The sequence below is a fragment of the Cebus imitator genome, unplaced genomic scaffold, assembly GCF_001604975.1.
Source record: "Cebus imitator isolate Cc_AM_T3 unplaced genomic scaffold, Cebus_imitator-1.0 Scaffold45, whole genome shotgun sequence".
Classification (NCBI taxonomy): Eukaryota; Metazoa; Chordata; class Mammalia; order Primates; family Cebidae; genus Cebus; species Cebus imitator.
The window spans coordinates 14899982-14917256 of NW_016107360.1; the positions used below are offsets into that span (position 1 = coordinate 14899982).

The 17275-nt window shown below is 52.5% G+C and overlaps 1 protein-coding gene across 3 annotated transcripts in view; it reads left to right on the forward strand.

The window, feature by feature from the left end:
* Positions 1-14004, forward strand: part of MINDY4 (MINDY lysine 48 deubiquitinase 4) — a 127746-nt gene extending 113742 nt beyond the window's left edge. For all 3 annotated transcript variants that reach the window (XM_017527107.2, XM_037737943.1, XM_037737944.1), the window contains 3 exons: positions 4437-4617; positions 5151-5223; positions 13577-14004. In XM_017527107.2, the coding sequence (XP_017382596.1) occupies positions 4437-4617; positions 5151-5223; positions 13577-13625 (303 nt within the window). In that variant the 3' untranslated portion in view covers positions 13626-14004. The remainder of the gene's footprint in view (positions 1-4436; positions 4618-5150; positions 5224-13576) is intronic.
* The last annotated feature ends 3271 nt before the right edge of the window (positions 14005-17275 follow it).

Genomic DNA, 17275 nt, shown 5'->3' on the forward strand with positions numbered 1-17275 from the left:
TTTTTTGAGACAGGGTCTCACTCTGTCACCCAGGCTGGAGTGCAGTGGCACGATCTCAGCTCCCTACAACCTCTGCCTCCTGGGTTCAAGCGAGTCTCCTGCCTCAGCCTCCCAAGTAGCTAGGATTATAGGCACATGCCAGCACACCCAGCTTTTTGTATTTTTGTATTTTTTAGTAGAGATGGGGTTTCATCATATTGGCCAGGCTGGTCTTGAACTCCTGACCTCAAGTGATCCACCCACCTCAGCCTCCCAAAATGCTAGGATTACAGACGTAAGCCACCGCGTCTGGCCCCTTTCAACTCTTCTTCAACACCACCTTCTATCCCTTCTGTCCCCAGGTCCCTTGGGCCCTACACAATTAGCCACATTGGACATAGAGGGAGTCCAGGGGGGTTCAGTACCCCAGCCCGGATCTGGTCTCAGAGCCAGGACCCCTGCTGTGGCCTGGCCTGGCCCTCTCCTCAGGCAGCACAGACATAGCCAAGGGGAAGATTGGCATTTGGAACAGCCTGGGCTGTGACGTCCATGGTGTTCACTCACTAGCAGGTGAAGGCCCCCCTGCTTGCAGCCTGTCTCCAGGCTTCTCACTGCAGCCTGGGGTCCTGGGGCCCTCACTGAGGATGTGAGAGAAGGAGAAGGTCCTACCTAAAAGTGAATTGCTCAGATGACCCATACTCGGGGTGTACCTGGGGGAAACTGATGAAACTCTGGGCTGGAGAAACTCACCCCCTGCCATAAGTAACTGGACTCCTGACCTGGCCTGGCTGTGTCCTGTAGGACCTCCATGGGCTATCTGTGACCCCACCAGGCTGGTCTTGCCCGTCTGACTTCCGGCTCCCTCCATCAGTCCCACAGCTGGCCCAGGACAAGGCTCAGCAGTGAGGGTTGGACTGCATTCTAGGCTACAGTTGGAGGCCAAGCCCCTCCATGCTAATGGTCATGGTGGTTATGGGGGATTGACAGTACAAGAGGGATGGGGTGGGATGGGGAGTTTAGCCTCAGAATTTCTTTCATGACCAGTAAGGCATGTTCATTGCTGTCTTCATGAAAGAACCCAAAGGAAAATAGCTTGGCAGACAGAATTTAGAAAGGTCCATCCTCCTCCCACCTTCCCCAGCTCAGAGATGGGCACCATGCACACATTTACTCAGCCAGGAGCACAGCCACTCCATCAGGAGGACATGTGCCTCCCCCGAAGTCATTTCTTAAGCCTGTCCACTTTCACCAGGTCAGAGCCACCGGCTTCGCTGATTTCGACACCTGTGACAGCCAGGCTGAATTCAACTCCTTTCCCCACTGATTTCCGCCTTTCCAGTCTGTCCCTTCACTGAAGCCAGTGTGATCTTTAAAAATACGGACATGATCATATCATATTCTCTGGACCCTCAGTGGTTTTCCGGTCCTCTAAGACTGTTGTGAGCTGAACTGTGTCTCCCCAAAATTCCTGTGTTGAAACCCTGACCCCCATTACCTCAGAATGTATTAATAACTGTATTCGGAGAAAAGGCCTTTAAGGAAATGATTAAGGTAAAATGAAGTCACTAGGGTGGGTCCCAATGGAGTATGGCTGCTATCCCCCTAAGTAGAGGAGGTTAGGACACAGGCTCACACAGCAGGAAGGCCTTGTGAAGGAAGGCATGGAGAAGGCAGCCATCTGCTAGCCCAGGAGCGAGGCCTTAAGAAACAGCCCTGGTGACATCTCGGACCTCCAGCCTCCAGAACTGTGAGATAATAAATGTCTGCTGTTTATGCTGCCCAGTCCGTGGTATTTGTTATGGCAGCCTGAGCAGACTAATGCAGAAACTAAAATCCAAAACTTCCCACCAGCCCCAAGGCCCTGCCAGACCTGCACCTGTTTTCCTCTTCTGACTCAGCCCACGCCACTCTCACCTGCAAGCTGGGGCTTCTCTCGGCCTCCCTCCCGCCTCCGGTCCTTTGCACACGCTGCACCCTCCACCTGCCTAGCTTTTTCCTCTCATCGTTGTGACTTAAACGTTACTTCCTAAAAGGCAGCCTTTCCTGCTCTCATAACCCCATCTAAGTAGGGGGTACCTCTCATTGTCACCTCCCTATCTTGTCAGGCGCCATCAGGGCATCTTGATTCTTTCCTTCATAGGCCTCCCCTGGATTTTAAGCATCACATTTCATCACCTTTAAGATGCAAACTTTCCCACATTTGAGCAGTTCTGAAATGTTGATGCATTATTACAGTTGATGATGTATCAGACTTTGACACACCTGCTTTTTCTTTCTTACTTAGTGATACAAAAATAATCATGGTGAATCTGAGGGCATCTTGGACACACTGAGGTGCTGTGGAAATGTCTGAGTTTGATTTAATTACTGTGTCACCCCCTTCTATCTGGTAAGCTCCATAAGGACAGCACTGTTCTTGCTTCCTTTAGCACTGTGTCCGCACTGCTCTCCTTAGAAATGACACACCATGGCTCTATGCAAGTAAATGCTGATCCTTTTAAGTGAGTGCTTCTAACCTGGCTGTCCACAGATGGCTTTGGGCCATTCACAACCCCCACCCCAGAAGATTAAGTAATCCGTAATCGTGCTGCATGTTCACTCACCAGGAGAGAGCCTCAGACTGTGCTGTAGGAAATGTGGTCCCCCCCCACTCCCTGACCCCGACCTCACCTCAAGCCTTTGGTTACCCAAGAATTCAAAGGCAGTGAATTTCATCTCTGGAAAATGTCACCCACTTGGAAAGAGGCTCCTGAATGAGGAAACTCATTTATAAACTCTCTGGGCAGCTTTTTCCCCTTAATCTCTTGACTGTTATTTCTGTGTGGCAAGCTGCGCTTTTGTCCCTCTGTTGGAAAATACAGGGTGGTTGATTATGCAAAGGCCTGCTCCCTGGTTGGCTTCCGGACTCTCTCCCTGCCCTGAATGAATGCTGGTTCCCTGTGTCAGAGTTCCCTGTTCCTGGTGATGCTCTCACCAGAAAAGCCTCTTTGAAGTGTGGAATGGAAGTCAGGTTTACATGGGGTTTAGGCACGTCCAGCCACGTCCTGTAAGACATCTAATTCCCCCACATTTCACTAAGGAACGAGCTCTGCAGTCCACTTGAATGTCACACAGCGCTGGGGGGAGGCCTCGGGGCGGGGGGAGGGGACACCAGAACCTTAGGAAAAGGTTGAGCACATTGTAAAGATTGTCCTCGTGCCTTCTGGAGGAGGCAGCTTTAAACGGGCAGGCATTTCACTGGGGACCTGGCTCAGGCCCTTCAGAGCACAGCCCCTCTGTCAGAGACATCCCAGCCCGAGACGGGAGCTGCCCGACCACTCTCCTGTAAAGGGCTCTGGAAAAAGTATGCCCTTCTCCCCACTGGAAAAATAATTCCCATTCTTTCTTTAATCCACAGGCTGTAGCTATAAATACCTGAGCATGCAAACATCTCCCTGGGGCTAGTGGGGATTAGGCCAGAATCAGCCTGGCCCGTGGCACGTACATAGCTGAGTAAACCAGGGCCCAGGGTCCGGAGAGGCGCCACCCAATGAGTCGTTTCCTGGGGGACTGGGGGAGAGTGCACAGAGGCCAGGCGTTCAGGGCTTCACAGGGGGCCCTTGTCACTCCTCTTCCCATTGCAGGCAAGAGGCTAGCGATGTGCTGAGGGCCCTGGTGCTTATTCCTCCATATCTGTCGTCCCCAAACACACTGCCAGCATGAAATTCCCCTGCTCGGAATGTTCCTTATCCAAGTGTTGCCTCAAGCTCAGTGCCCTGCTGCACCCTGAATTTCTCTGGCCCTCCATTCCTGGAACCCCCCCAGACTTCTCACTGAGACCCTTCTCTCCCGGCTCCCCAAGGCTCCATTCCTACCTGTCTTTACAGAACAGTTCTAGTCCCTGGCCTCCTGGCACTTCAGGGTATAGTCTGTCGAGCATGAGGCTGAGGTGGGTGGGCAACCAGTGATGTGCCCCTGGGGAGCTGGAAGGGGGAAACCATTTCTGCTCCAGCGAGGGATTTGGGAGATGCAGGCTGTCCAAGGGCAAGCAAGCTCTAGGCCAGTGGACAAGCTGGATTTGCTTGGGGGGTGTGGGAAGAATTAGTTTGGAGGTCACTGCTGTGGTGCAGTTGGAGGCTGAGTAGATCTGAGGAGGAAAGGCTGGCAGTGGGGGAGCTCTTGGATGTAGAATGGGCAGTACTGGGAACCACTAGATGTGGGGGATGAGGGGGCGGCTGATGCCAGGTCTTGGGTCTGTATGACAGAGGCCGTACGAGCAGCAGCGGGTAGGGTGGCAGGGCAGGGGTGGTCCTGGGAAACAGCACAGTGGCCTGAGCAGCATGGGGAGCTCCCAGCATCAGACACAGATGTGATCTTCAACAGGGCCTCCTCAGGTCAGCCCTGCCTTGGGTCAGACAGAAAAATGCCCTGGCCCCTTTCCCTGGGGACACTTCACATCAGGCCTCTTCCTCATCTAGGTTGGCTGCTTCCTGAAGACCCCGAGGTTCCCCATCTGGGTGGTGTGCAGCGAGAGCCACTTCAGCGTCCTCTTCAGCCTGCAGCCAGGGCTCCTGCGTGACTGGAGGACCGAGAGGCTCTTTGACTTATACTACTACGATGGCCTGGCCAACCAGCAGGAGCAGATCCGGCTGACTATTGGTGCGGCCCCTACCACCATCCCCAGGGAGCCCCCAGGCTGGTCACAGAACCAGCCTTCATATCCATTGCCACCCCTTGTGACAGAGAGCAGTGCAGACTCACTGCACCGTCCAGACTGTGGAGGATCAGAGGGCGAATGCCAGCAGGGCCTTCCTGCAGGAGGCAGCCAGAGCTGGGCCTTGAGCAGTGGGTGGCATTAAGGATGTTGGGTGAAGCCTACACCACATGGTAAAGAACCCTGAATACTATCATGACAAGTTTGAATTTCGTCAGGCAGTTGGAAGCCATGGAAGGTTTTGGAATCGGGGTGATGAAATCGGATGTTTTTAGAAAGAGTATTGTGTAGCTTATAGGGGTGGGGACTAGTGAGTTGTGCAGGTGAGAATGGATGTCAGGGATGAGGGCGGGTCCAGTTGAGATGGAGAGGAGGGGACAGGGACTAAAGGGGTCAGGTCCCGGGAGTGGTCTGTGCTGACCGCAGGGTGAGTGCAGGGCCCTGAGTGACGTGTGTGTGCCTCTCTCCTCCTTCCCAGATACCACCCAAACCATCTCTGAGGACACAGACAACGACCTTGTCCCACCCCTTGAGCTCTGCATCAGAACCAAGTGAGTCAAGCCCCTCTCTGGCTTAGAGCCTCGCCCTGCATAGCTTTGAGGAGCCATGGTTGGGGGCGGTCAGGCCTGCAAGAAGGTGGATAGGTTCCGGGACCGCCCTGATTCAAAGGTGTGTGGTTACTGGAAAGACACAGCTTTCTCCACTTGTGGTCACTGGGGCCCAGGTTCGGTGAGATGTGCAGTGGTGATGTGTCTTGACAGCTTCCGAGGCTGTCCTCGTGTTGGGGGGTGGGGCTAAATAGGCACCTCTTGGAGCCCCTCCTCCCTCAAGGCAGCAGCAGCCAAATGTGGTGAGTACCATCCGGGGTCCTCAGCATTAATGAGAAGAGCAGCCTGGGAGGGAGAGGCCTGGATCCTAGTCCCTTCTGGGGAGCAGTGGAACTGGTGGCCTTTATATGAGTGTGGACTCTGGAGAGAAGTTGCCTGGGTTCCAGCCCTGCTGCGAGCCACTGGACCTCACCTTCCTGCACCTCACTTAGTCATCTGTAAAATGGGGGTGATGTGTATCTAGCTCACCGGACCTTGTGAAGAGTGCCTGGGACATTACTAAGTGCTCCACAGTGCTCGTGTTCACTGTGATAACCTCAGCCACTCCTGATTTGCTGTGACCTCAGAGAAGCTCCATTTCTCTGCCTGTGAAATGGTTGGGGTTGGGGCAGGGGAATGGAAAATGGCAAGGCCCTGCAATGTTGACTGCCCGAGATCCAGGGGGCACAGCGAGCTTAGGGTTGATGCCCACCACAGGCGAGTGAGCCCTTGAGAGGAACTGCAGAGAAAGAGAGAGAACTGTTCACATGCTGGAAACACCAAGAAGGGGAGGTGGGAGGAACACTGAGACATCCTCAATGTGCTTTGTCTGTTTATTCTTCCATCCGTCCGTCCGTCCATCCATCCACCTGCCCGCCCCCTGAGCCAGTGATGAAGCATTCTTGCAGAGTCATGTGCCAATGGTTCTTTCATCAGGAGGATTAAGGACACCTGCAGGTCACTTTCCTTTCATGTACAAAGGGCCACTCATTCAAAGTGATGAGAGAAAGGCAGCAGTGGGGACAGGAGGTGACACCAGCCTTGGCATCTGTGCAGGACAGTGTGGGAGGCCACAGGGCATCCTTCCTGCAGGTGGGCCTGCTGAGCAGGGCTCTGACTACATGCTGGACACAGCCTCTGCTGGCCTCTGGAACTCCTGGGACCCTCTCTGAAGGCCTCCATCTGACTCTGTGTCTCTGTACCCCTCCCAGGGGGTGGCCCACCACTTGAGACCTCTCCACTGCCTCTTCTGGAGTAACTCCTTTTTCCCCAGAAATTATTCCACTGTGACTCTCCAAGAACCTCCCAGTGTGGGCCCAGGATTGGACCCCTTGGGCTCAGCCGTAACTGGCAGTTGTTTGTGATTGAGCTGGGGCTTTGGCCTGTATGGAGCTCAGTCCAAAGTAAGAGTCTTAGTGTGTGTACATGGGCCTGAAGCACCTCTTCCTCTTCTATCGGCTGCCTCCATCGCCCAGGACTTCCTTTCCCTGCCCCTTGGCCACTTGGAAGCAGGTGGTAGGGAGATGATGTGGGAAGCAGAGAGGCTGCATGATTTGGGCCGGGGCCCTGCCCTTCCTTGCCTTTACATCTGCGCAGTGTTGTGTAAGCTGGGACAAGGCTGAGCCCCAGCATCTCCGTGAGCAGTCGTGGATGGAAAATAGTTCTATTTGCGTGGCACATGGGCTGAGGGGAGCCCCTATGCATTTGTGGCTCATGCATGGAGAAGGTTTGCTCCAGAGCAGTGGTCTTCAAGCTTCAGGGGCATCAGAGTCACCTGGAGAATGTGTTAAAACACAGATCGCTGTGCTCCACACCCAGAGTTTCTAAGTTTTTGATTCAGTAGGTCCAGGGTAGGGCCCAAGAATTTGCATTTTTAAGGAGTTCTCAAGTGATGCTGATGCTGCTGGTCTCGGGACCACACTTTTGAGAACGAGGTGAGTGACAGGTGAGGGCAGTGCCCTCCCCTCCTAACCCCCGCTGCCTTGTAGAAGCTGGGTATCAAGTGAGGCATTGATTCTCTGGCCCACCATAAGCACTGGGCCAGGGGTACCCTCTTCCTGGCTCCATTAGCTATCCCCTCATCCCCAGGTCAGAGTGTTCCATGTCTGCTAGGACTTTGCTGACACCAGCTGCCTTCCTGTTCCACTTTCCCCATCAATCCCTCCGTCATAGTGTGTCCACCTGGGCAGTTATTCCTAGAAAAGCTGTTGAGTGGGTGAGTGGAGAGTGAGAACACTGCCCCCATACCCTCAGGTAGCATACCGCTGTAATGGGAGACAGCAGGCCCAGCCTCATGGAATCCTAGTCCAAGGGGTCGGATTACAAAGGCTGGTGCTCTGTTTTCATCCCAGATTCTCAGCCCAAAGGGACTAGGGAAAGTGGTCTCCAAGGTCACTGAGGACCCACTTCCAGCAGGTCTGGCCTCTTGAGGGTAAGTTCTGCTGTCTGTAGGAAGGCCCCACCGTGTCAGGAAGGGGATACATACGATGCCACGGCCTGAACTCGGGTCTTTTCAAAGGCTGGAGTCAGAGCCCAAGCTGCTGATAAGATGCAGCTGTGTACCCACAGCATCTTGTCCATCTCCTGGGTAGGCTGCAGTGTAGGCCAGGGTGGTGGGCACATGGAATTCGCTCACATCAGGTCAACCCTCATAGAACCCTTAGGCTGGACAGTATGGAAGAAACAGCTAAGTAAGACTTGGTTCCTGCTCTCAGGGAGTTTGCCATCAGCTACAAGTCACGTTCAGAATCAACCCTGTTAGAGTCCAGGGAAAGATGCACCACCCACCCTTAAACCCAGCTCTGTTGCCCTGTCTTCCCTGACACACACAGCTGATTAGCTGGCAGCTTGCTTGGCTCTATAGAAAGGCCTTTGGGCACCACCTGTTATCACCTCTTCTTTTACAGACAGGGAGATGGGGGCCTTTAGAACGGAGGTGTGTGTCCCAGCCACACCTTGAGTTACAAGCTCTAGGGACTGCAGCGTAGGCTCTTGCTGTCCCAGCCCATTGGAAGGTCACTGAGCGGGCAGTGACTTCCCACCACCTGGCTTTGTTGCCACGGTGACATTGCACAAGCCCAGACTGTTGGTTTTGCCTTCAGAGAAGAGCACCCTAATTCAAACCATCCCCAGACCCCGTGTGTCTCTGCACTTTGGTGTGACGCAAATCTCGGCCTGAGAGAGTCTCCTGTTACCTTTGCTTGTGTCAGTAATGTGGGGTCTGTCCCCTGCCTCCTCCATTGTACTCTAACCATCTCAACAAAAACAGGCTAATTTATGGTCATTTCCAAACAAGACACACACAGTGACCTCTCATGCTTCCAGTCTAGCTAGAGTGAGGAAAATGAAACGGTTGTCAACAGTCCAGAGGAAAGGAGAAAGAACTCATAACCGGAGCCTGGGGCTGGGGCACAGATGTTTCTGTTTGGAGGCTCAGACAAGAATTGAAAATGTAATTCCAGCTGGGAATGGTGCTTTTGAGGGGCTGAGGCAGAGCACCCGCCTCCCTCAGCTGCCCCCACTGCCTGCACATCCTCCCGTTCGGCTTCCATGCTGATACCCTTTTGCCCAGGCTCTCTGTCCATAGTGCCTCCCACCCATTGAAGGAGCATTCTCTTGGCGCTATCACTCCCCCCTGTCCACGCCAGCCCTCTTCCGATGCCCTGCTGTCCACACTCACCTGCCCTGTGCTGGCTCTGCAGTCATCATACTGTGTGAGCTCCAGAAGGTCTGGTTCTGCTCCCAGCCTTAGTTTCCCCCCATCGGTCCCTAGGGTCTAAGGATCCCTCTCCTGAGCTGCTGTGAGGTTGAAAGAAGAGCCGTGGGAGCACTCCCTTTCCTGTGAGCTGCAAGGGCCTCTAGGAATGTCTTAGGGAGGACGAAGAATCAGACGGCAAGTTGAGCCAGGGCTCAGGAGCAGGCAGAGCGAAGGCGAGGCAGGGTTTGGAAGCTGAGCGAAGACCATGGTTTCCTCGATGAGTTCCTGGGAGGGTGGGGCTGCTCCCTAAGCAGGCATCCAGGAGGAGCAGCTGACCTGGGAGGGTGGTGTTCATGCAGCGGCACCCCCTCCTGCCACCTCCACCCGGAGCCCAAGCTTCAGGCACTGGTGAAACTAGCTTTGTCTTGGAGCCTGGCCTGGGTGCTGACAGGAGCCCGTGGGTGGCCTGGCAGTCAGAGAACACTTCTGCAAAGAGGAATCTGGTTCCCATCCTGCAGGATGCTGGACCTGGCAGGGCGCAGCAGGGGTTAAGACCCACGGGTAAGGGATATCCACGTGACTCATCCTAGAACTGCTCCTGGTTCCGAATGGCTGGAGCACGGGAATGGAAACTTTCGCTCAGGCCTGTTTGTCTGGAGATCCAGAGTATGCAAGAGGAGTCCCTGGATGTGTTTCTATCAGTCAGGAGCTTTGAACTCAGGCCTGCCGTCTTCTGGCTGACACAGGCTCTATCAGGCATCTTTTGCCGCATGAAAAACACTGTTCATCAACGCTGAAAAGCAGTTAAGGCAGGTGACCACCCCTCTGTTGCGGTGATGCCCCTGGGGAGACAGGGCCTTATTTTTGGCCATGAAGTGCCCTTCTCTGTGATTTTGAGTTGACTTGAACATCAGGGACCATGGTGTTTTTACGGAGCCAGTGGTCTCAGAGGGGTGATTTTGTGCCCCTGGGGTTGTTTGGCAATGTCTGAGGACATTTTTAGTTGTCACAGCCCTGGGGGAGGGTGCTAAACATTTCACAATGCACAGGACAGCCCCCACAACAAAGAATTAGCCAAAATGCCGAAGGTGCAGGAGATGAGAGACCCGGCTGTAAACTTGGCTGGCTGCCAGCCGCCTCCTGCATTAGCACTGATGAGTGAGTCTGGGACTTTGATTCTGCTCTTCTGCTCCTCAGAGGTGTTTCCATTTCATCCCTCCCCTTTCTCTGCCTGTCCCCAGTTGTTGGTTGCATATGCAGAGCATTTGTTACTTGTCCTTGTAATTGACTCACAGACTTTCTGAACCATTCCAGTCGGGGAATGATTAGATTCATCCCCTACACAAGCACAACATGCGTTATGGCTCATCGCTTTCAATTTTTAACATTTCTCTGCTTTGATTTTCTATTGTAATTGCAGACTGCTTCCCTCTGGTGTTTCTAGTACTCTCCTTGCATTTGCACCTGTTGGCTGGATGGGGAGGGTTGGTTATGTCTGTGAAAAGCCTCAAAACCAAGCCCAACTCAATAGCCTGACAGTGAGACTCAGCCACTGTGGTGTGACACATGCTGTCTAGTGGCACTAGTGTGACTCACCCCTGCACTGAAACATCTTGCCAGGATTCAAGGAATTTCTAAATTGGGAGCTCATAGGAGGTACTTCAGTTTGTCTGTCTGGGTCAGGAGGGCAAAGGCTTAGAAAGATACAGAGGGATGGGGCGAAGGACCCTGGGGACCAGGCTGAGAGCAGGGATGTTGCTCTCCTTCCTGCCTCCATTCTACTACCCATGGGGAGTCTGGATTCCTGATGTGTTCCTAAGTGTCCAAGATTTCAACACTTACCCATAAATCTTAATAGAACAATAAAAGCTTTTTAATGACACACTCCAAACTGCAAAGATGATAAACAGAACAAGAATAGTGAAAGTCTCAAACCTTCATTGTGTTGCTGCAGATTGCTAAAGCGCTATTAACCCAGCAGATGTAATAGGTGGATTCAGTCCCCAGGAACCGGGGTCAGCACAATGCCTTCCCAGCCTGCTTACCTCCAGAACCTACTCAGTTGTGTAAGCCAGAGCAGTGGCCATTTTCCTGCTGATTGGTCCTATATTAGCTACTGTAGGACATAATCAGACTCTACCCCCAAATAGTAGTAGCAGTGGGCACTCACCGCCGAGGAGCAGTCCAACTTTGCTAAGCCAAGCCAGTCTGTCTCCAAATATAGCCCCTGTGTCTCTTATTTGAGCAGTGAAGATGAATGCTATGATGTGAATAAATTCCATCAAAGTGGCCCAACCCCAAAACCCAATAGACTCCTCTGGATCCGCTTGACACACAGAAGCCCAGTAAATAGTCTGAAGCACTTGAATACCGTAGAAGCACTTAATTCTTCCACATCCCATGGAACAAGTGATGATGCTGGCCTTTTCACTTCAAAACGATTGATGATGAAGCGGAGGTGGGGTTGTGGATGAACATAAGAGTGTTACTGTGCACTTCTTGTCACAGATTAGACTGGGGATGGATCTCACTAAGGTAGTTCTTTTAGTATTTGTTCTTGAAAAATCTCTTTTAAAAATGTATGCAGATTTTTTTTTTTTTTTGCACATCCAGATCCGTTTCTAAGCATTTGTGACCAGAAGGATCCCAGGAACCAGATGGTTCAAGGTGGTAAACGCTCTCATGTAGGCAGATAAGGATTGGTTGCCAAAAGGCCATCCAACCCGATTTTGGGTGAGATCTTTCAGCATCACTGGACATCACCAAATGACATGGAGGAAGATGCAGAGGAAGTTTGGGACACAGTTGCCCCAAACAGTGTAACATTCCTGGCTGAGTGTGTTTTCCAGCATCCACCCGTTTGAACCTTTTATGCCAAGTGTTTTAACAAGAAGATACAATTCAGCATTCCTATTGGGACAAATCAAAATTTCTTGGGCTGTTGACTAGGGAGCACAATATAGGGCAGGACTGCGTCTTGTGTCTAAACAAGGATGAACGTGACATTCTCCCATTCTCTGATGGTATGCGCGATCTATCCTCACAGAACCCTGGGTGGAGCCAGGAGGAGAATGCAATATAAATGCTCCCAAATGGGCTGTATGCAAATATCTTCCACACCAAACCTTTCTATGGGAACAAGAAGCACAGAATTTCCACTAAGATGTTTTTCTCCAAATGACAAGAAATCTTTTTGCTCATTTGAAGAGAAATGGAATGGTATAAAGTATTCAGAATATGCGGGGGGAAAATTCAGTCTTTACAGAGAAGTTGTCTGTAACCAAGAGGAAAGTGAGTTGGAAGAACGGAGTGAGTATGAACCTTGCTGCCTCTGGACGGGACACTTTCAACCAAAAAATGAGAGACTTTGATGTGGCAATTGAAGCAAAGCACTGACTTGAAGAAAGACAAAGAGCAGAAGCCTAAGAAAGGAAGAAAGATTCAGTAGAAGTCTAGGCTGTGTCATAAAGATGGGGAAGAGTGGGTTCAGGATGAACCATTGACTGAGACCTCTTGGTACTTCCAGGCCTTCTGTTGCAAAATGCAACTGTGTTACTTTGAGAGAACCTCTTCACACCCTTCTTTTCGCAGTTCCAATGTCAGGAGTCCTAGACTTTCTGGATGTAGATGTACAGTTCAGTTGAAGTGAGAAAAGCTTCCCCTTTTTCTTCCTCCATGGCAGTTAGATTTTCTTCAATCTAAAGATTTTGAAAACAAGATGTCTGTTCCCTGCCCAAACCTCATGCTTTAGAAAGCATTTATGAATTCCAGCCTCAAACTGCACCATAGAACTGCTGTGAGAGATGCAACATCTGTTTGCTAGTTCATATAGTGTCTTAGGATATCTGTATACGTATAATGTACCTAGTGCCAGATTTAACATAAGCACTCCATCGTCTATAAATTTGATTCCTCTGAGTGTTTTTAGAAAATTAGCACCACGTGTTAAAATCAAGTGTTAGTTACTGTTACTGACCATGACATTTCCTAACTTTTGTTTTGCAGCTGAACTTTTACTCAGTTGTCTCTAACCCTGGACCACAATTTAGTTATACTCTGTGCTTCTTCTGGTAAAAAGCAAACAGACAAAAAGCTGTCCTGTTACTGCTCACAGCCCTTCACTACCTTTCTGTGACTCTCAGTAAAGCCCAGAACCCTTACCTTACAAGGTCCTGCCAGCTTCCCGGCCCCCCCCCCACTCTCTCTCCCCATTGTTCTGCACTCAGCCATATCTAGGACTGCACAGGTGCTTCTATAGTGCCAACCATCGGGCCCCACTGGAGAGCGGCTGGTCCAGATGTATGTGGATCATTCATGTCAGTGGAGGGGCCAGCGGTGCCAGGCGCAAAATAGGTTGTGGCACAAAAGAATGCATCACCTGCCACCTGCCCTCTCCATTACTCTCTGGGGTCCTGGGTGTATTTGTGTTTCATAAGAGACTGGTGTGTGGTTTTCTGTGTGAGTTTGGAGGGCTGGGATGAGCAGGATGGAAACTGAACTATTCGAAGCCTCCAAGACAAAACCTTCAGGAAGTGGAGGAAAGAGATGGGCTCTCATCTGGGCCTCTGAAGCTTGATCTCTCTTTCTCTCTCTGTCTCTCTCTCCTCACTCTACACTTAGGTGGAAGGGGGCATCAGTGAACTGGAATGGCTCAGACCCCATCCTGTGACGCTGGATATGGGTAAACCCTGTGGTCCACCACTCATCACCGAGGATGACAGATGAATCCCAGGCTTCTGGGGCAAGTCTCTGAGAAAAGCGTCGCCCCAGCCTGGGTCAGCATGGCTGCAGAAGCATCCAGAGCCTCCCTGCCCCTTCCATGAAGGGCCCACCCAGACTGTGCTAGGGACCCAGGGTGTTGCTATGTCCCCTCCCAGCTGAGCCGTGAATGCTGGGTACTGGAAGGAGGTTGCCAGGGTCTCTGCTGCCTTCATCTGCATCCCTCCTTTGGTCCCCGCTGGATGGTCCCTCACTCAGGCCTGCGACATGGTTGGCCCCGGGGACTCATTTCTGGTACCTGGTTTTCTATAAAAGGAGTCAAACCTATGTCAAGGGCCCAGACACTTTGTTCTATTGCTGCCCAGGGTGTGGCGTGCACTGTCTGTGGTGATCATGGCTGGTGTGGGGAAGGTGATGGGGTGATTCACTCCCCAGAGCCCTGGTGAGGCCCCAGGAGAATGGAGGTGGACCTGGAGAGTAGGCTGGACCTGGCCAAGTAGATGTGGGAAAAGAGCCTTCCAAGGAGAAGGAGGGACCTCTTGGCCATTATGGTGTGGGGAGGGCAATAGGACAGGGATAAACAGAGGGACTAGGGACTGGGTGTGGTCCCTGGTACCTGACAGGAAGCATATGGGGAGAGGGCTGACTGAAAATGTGGGTGGGCAGAGCCTGTGAAGCCCCTCACATTCCAGAGCAAAGATGGCATAAGTTGTAATAGGAAAAGTGGGATATATGAAGGGGAGTAGCAGTCTGAGCCTTGTTTGTTCTATTATCCCATGAGTTTCAAAAAGATGAGAACACGCAGAAGGGCAATGGCATCGCCAGTGAAGAAGGGGGTGGGGAGAGAGGGTCATATCGAAAGCACAGTGAAGGACTCTCCTGCAGTGGTTCACAAGAACAGGTTGGCTGCAGGAGCCCAGGAGCACAGCACTAGCCTCCCGGGGTTTCTATCTCATGGCTGCCCATGTGAGAGCTGCCATCCCCGTACCCCACTCTGTGCCCAGTGAGTGCTGCGGTTGGGACACTGAGGGGGCTGTGCAGAGGTGGGTGTGTACACACAGGAACCAGGGGATGTACCCCTGCTGTGTCTGCCCTGGCCCAGGGAGAAGCCTAGGAGCGCCACCAGCACGGGACAGCAGCCTGTCCCCAGCTTCCTTGTGCTCCTGGGGCTCAGGACACTAGCAGCTCAGGAGCTGTGTCCCTCTGCAGTGCTGATTACAGGAGACTCCTTTATTTAGGTCCCAGGCACGTCGGAGGTAAAACTGGCATTTGGTGGTGACAACGAAAGGGCTTGTCTTGTGTTCTTGTGAATGGACATGTGTAGAGGCCTGTCAGTCTTTGGGGAGAGGCAGGTGGAGAGCAAGCCAGGCCATGAGGGAAGTGGGAGGGTAGGGACTGTCCTGTCCGGCCTGTGCCGAGGCCCTGGTGGAGTTTGCTATGTAAACTGTAGCAGCCATTCACAGCAGGTTTCCAGCAGAAATGCTTCCTATATATCCCTGAAATGTTTATGCATTTGTTTTCCTTGGCCAGGGATAGGGCACTCCAGCTGAGCGCCCAGGCAGAGGAAATCGGTTTCCCAGCAGCAGCCTTGTTTATCAGCCTGGGAAGGAAAAGTGTGTCTTTTCAATGAAACTCATTTAACCTCCTGACCAAGGTCCCTTTGGCAGGGCTGGAGAAAACAAACTATTCCCAGTATTGCTTGAGAAGACCATTTCCAACAAATTACAGACCTACTTCTTTAGAAGTTGGGTACACTGTGCAGTTTGATGCACCTTGCCTAGGTTTTCCTGGAATGGAAGATGAGCAAAGCCCAGCACCACCCTCCCCCAAACCCAGATACTGAGACAAGTCCTTGGTGCTGCCACCAAGCCTGTAGGAATGAAATACAGGCCCTTGACTCCTCACCCCTGGGCAGTCTCCATCCAAAGGGACAGAGTTTTCTAGAGAGGCTGTGGGTGAGTTTCAGAGAGTCCAGAGCCGACCAGATTATGTGAAAGTTTCTGCTCCTCTTGCAATGGTCATTTTGGGAGAGGGAGTTGTCGTTAGCTTTTGTCACCTTTCCACCATGCCCTTGGAGTCCTCCCCAGATGCTCAAGCTGGCTGTGGCTCCTCCGGGGAGGAGGGGCAGGGCAGCAAGGTCTTAACCTGTCCTGCAGTGGTGCTGGGTGTTGCTGTGGGCCCTCTGATGGCCACATAGGAAGTGCCGGCCGCCTCTTATGAGGGGGCTTCCCACTGCTAAGGACTTCCCCAAGTCAGCTGCTGGTCCACCCTTGAACTGTGCTATGGCAGTCCTCCAGCCCCTCTGCCAGAGCCAACCTCTCCTCCACCTCCTTTATGGAAGACCCAAATCTTCCTTCTGCAGGATCCACACTTGAACTGTGCCAAGTACCGACATATCGTTGCCTCCCAAATCCTGGAGATCAGACCTTCCCCACTCAGCCCATCTCCTGCTCTGTCACTGTCAGGAGCTGCTCACCTTTAACCTTCCCCACTCCATGGGAGTGTCCCATATCCTGGGGGTACACATCAGGCTTTCAGGCAGTCTCCTTGAAGCCTCCCTCCCTTGGCTTTAGGAGTGGAGATTCACCCTCTCTGCTCCCCATGGGTGGGGGAAGGGGACCCCAGCACACGGATGCTTCTCTCCAAAGACATCCTCACTAGCCCCTGGCCTCTGACTGCCAGCCCAGTACTTTCTTCATCCTCTCGCATCATGGGAGGACCATTCGCACAACTCTTCCTGTTAGTTCTACATAGCGGCAGCACCTGTCCGAAGAGCCGTTTCCAGAATGGCAAGAATTCCCTGGGGTCAGAGCTGGGCCAGGGCTTGGAGGGGTGTGGACACTGTCCTAAGGCAAGGTTTATCCAGACTCCACCTTACTACTCCCCAGGGTCTCCATGTCTGAGCCCAAAGGGAACACAGGGACTGGGGTGGGATTCAGCCCATCAAGAGCACTAGCCCTGGAAGAGAAACAGCAGTGCCCGCCTCCTGTGAGGGCCGGGGCTAGTGAAGTCTCAGGCTTCCACAGGCCCTTGGCTCTGCTAAGCCAGGGTGGCACAGCAGGGCGTCTCTGCCCCCTCTGCCCTAGTCCAGATTCACCACTCAAAGTGCTGTCTTCAGACCAGCAGCAGCAGCATCGCCTGATATCCGGGCTTAGAAATGCGGACTCAGGCTGCGCCCAGAGCTACTGGATCAGAGTCTGCACTTTCACAAATCCTCAGTTGAATCCGAGTTCAAGTTTTAAAGCCCTGCTCTGGAGGTTGTGATTTTTTGGGGAGACTGTGGAAATGCACAAGTAGCCCCCAAAATGAAGTCCTGAGGGCATGTGTGGGAGGCTCTCGTGGGCACATGAGGAGGAAGCTGCATCAGATCCCAGGCCTGAGTTCAGTCCTAACTCCACTGCTTCCTGCCTGTGGGGTCTTGAGCAATTGCCTCGAGCTCACTGGGCCTCAGTTTCCTCATCTGTAGAATTACAACCTCCTAGGGCTAGATGAGGATTAAGTGAGTTACTACATGGTGCAGTGCTTAGAACAGGGCCTGGCACAGCACAAGCACTCAGTAAATGTTGGCTCCTAATACTTCCAACGAGGTAGGAGGCAGCA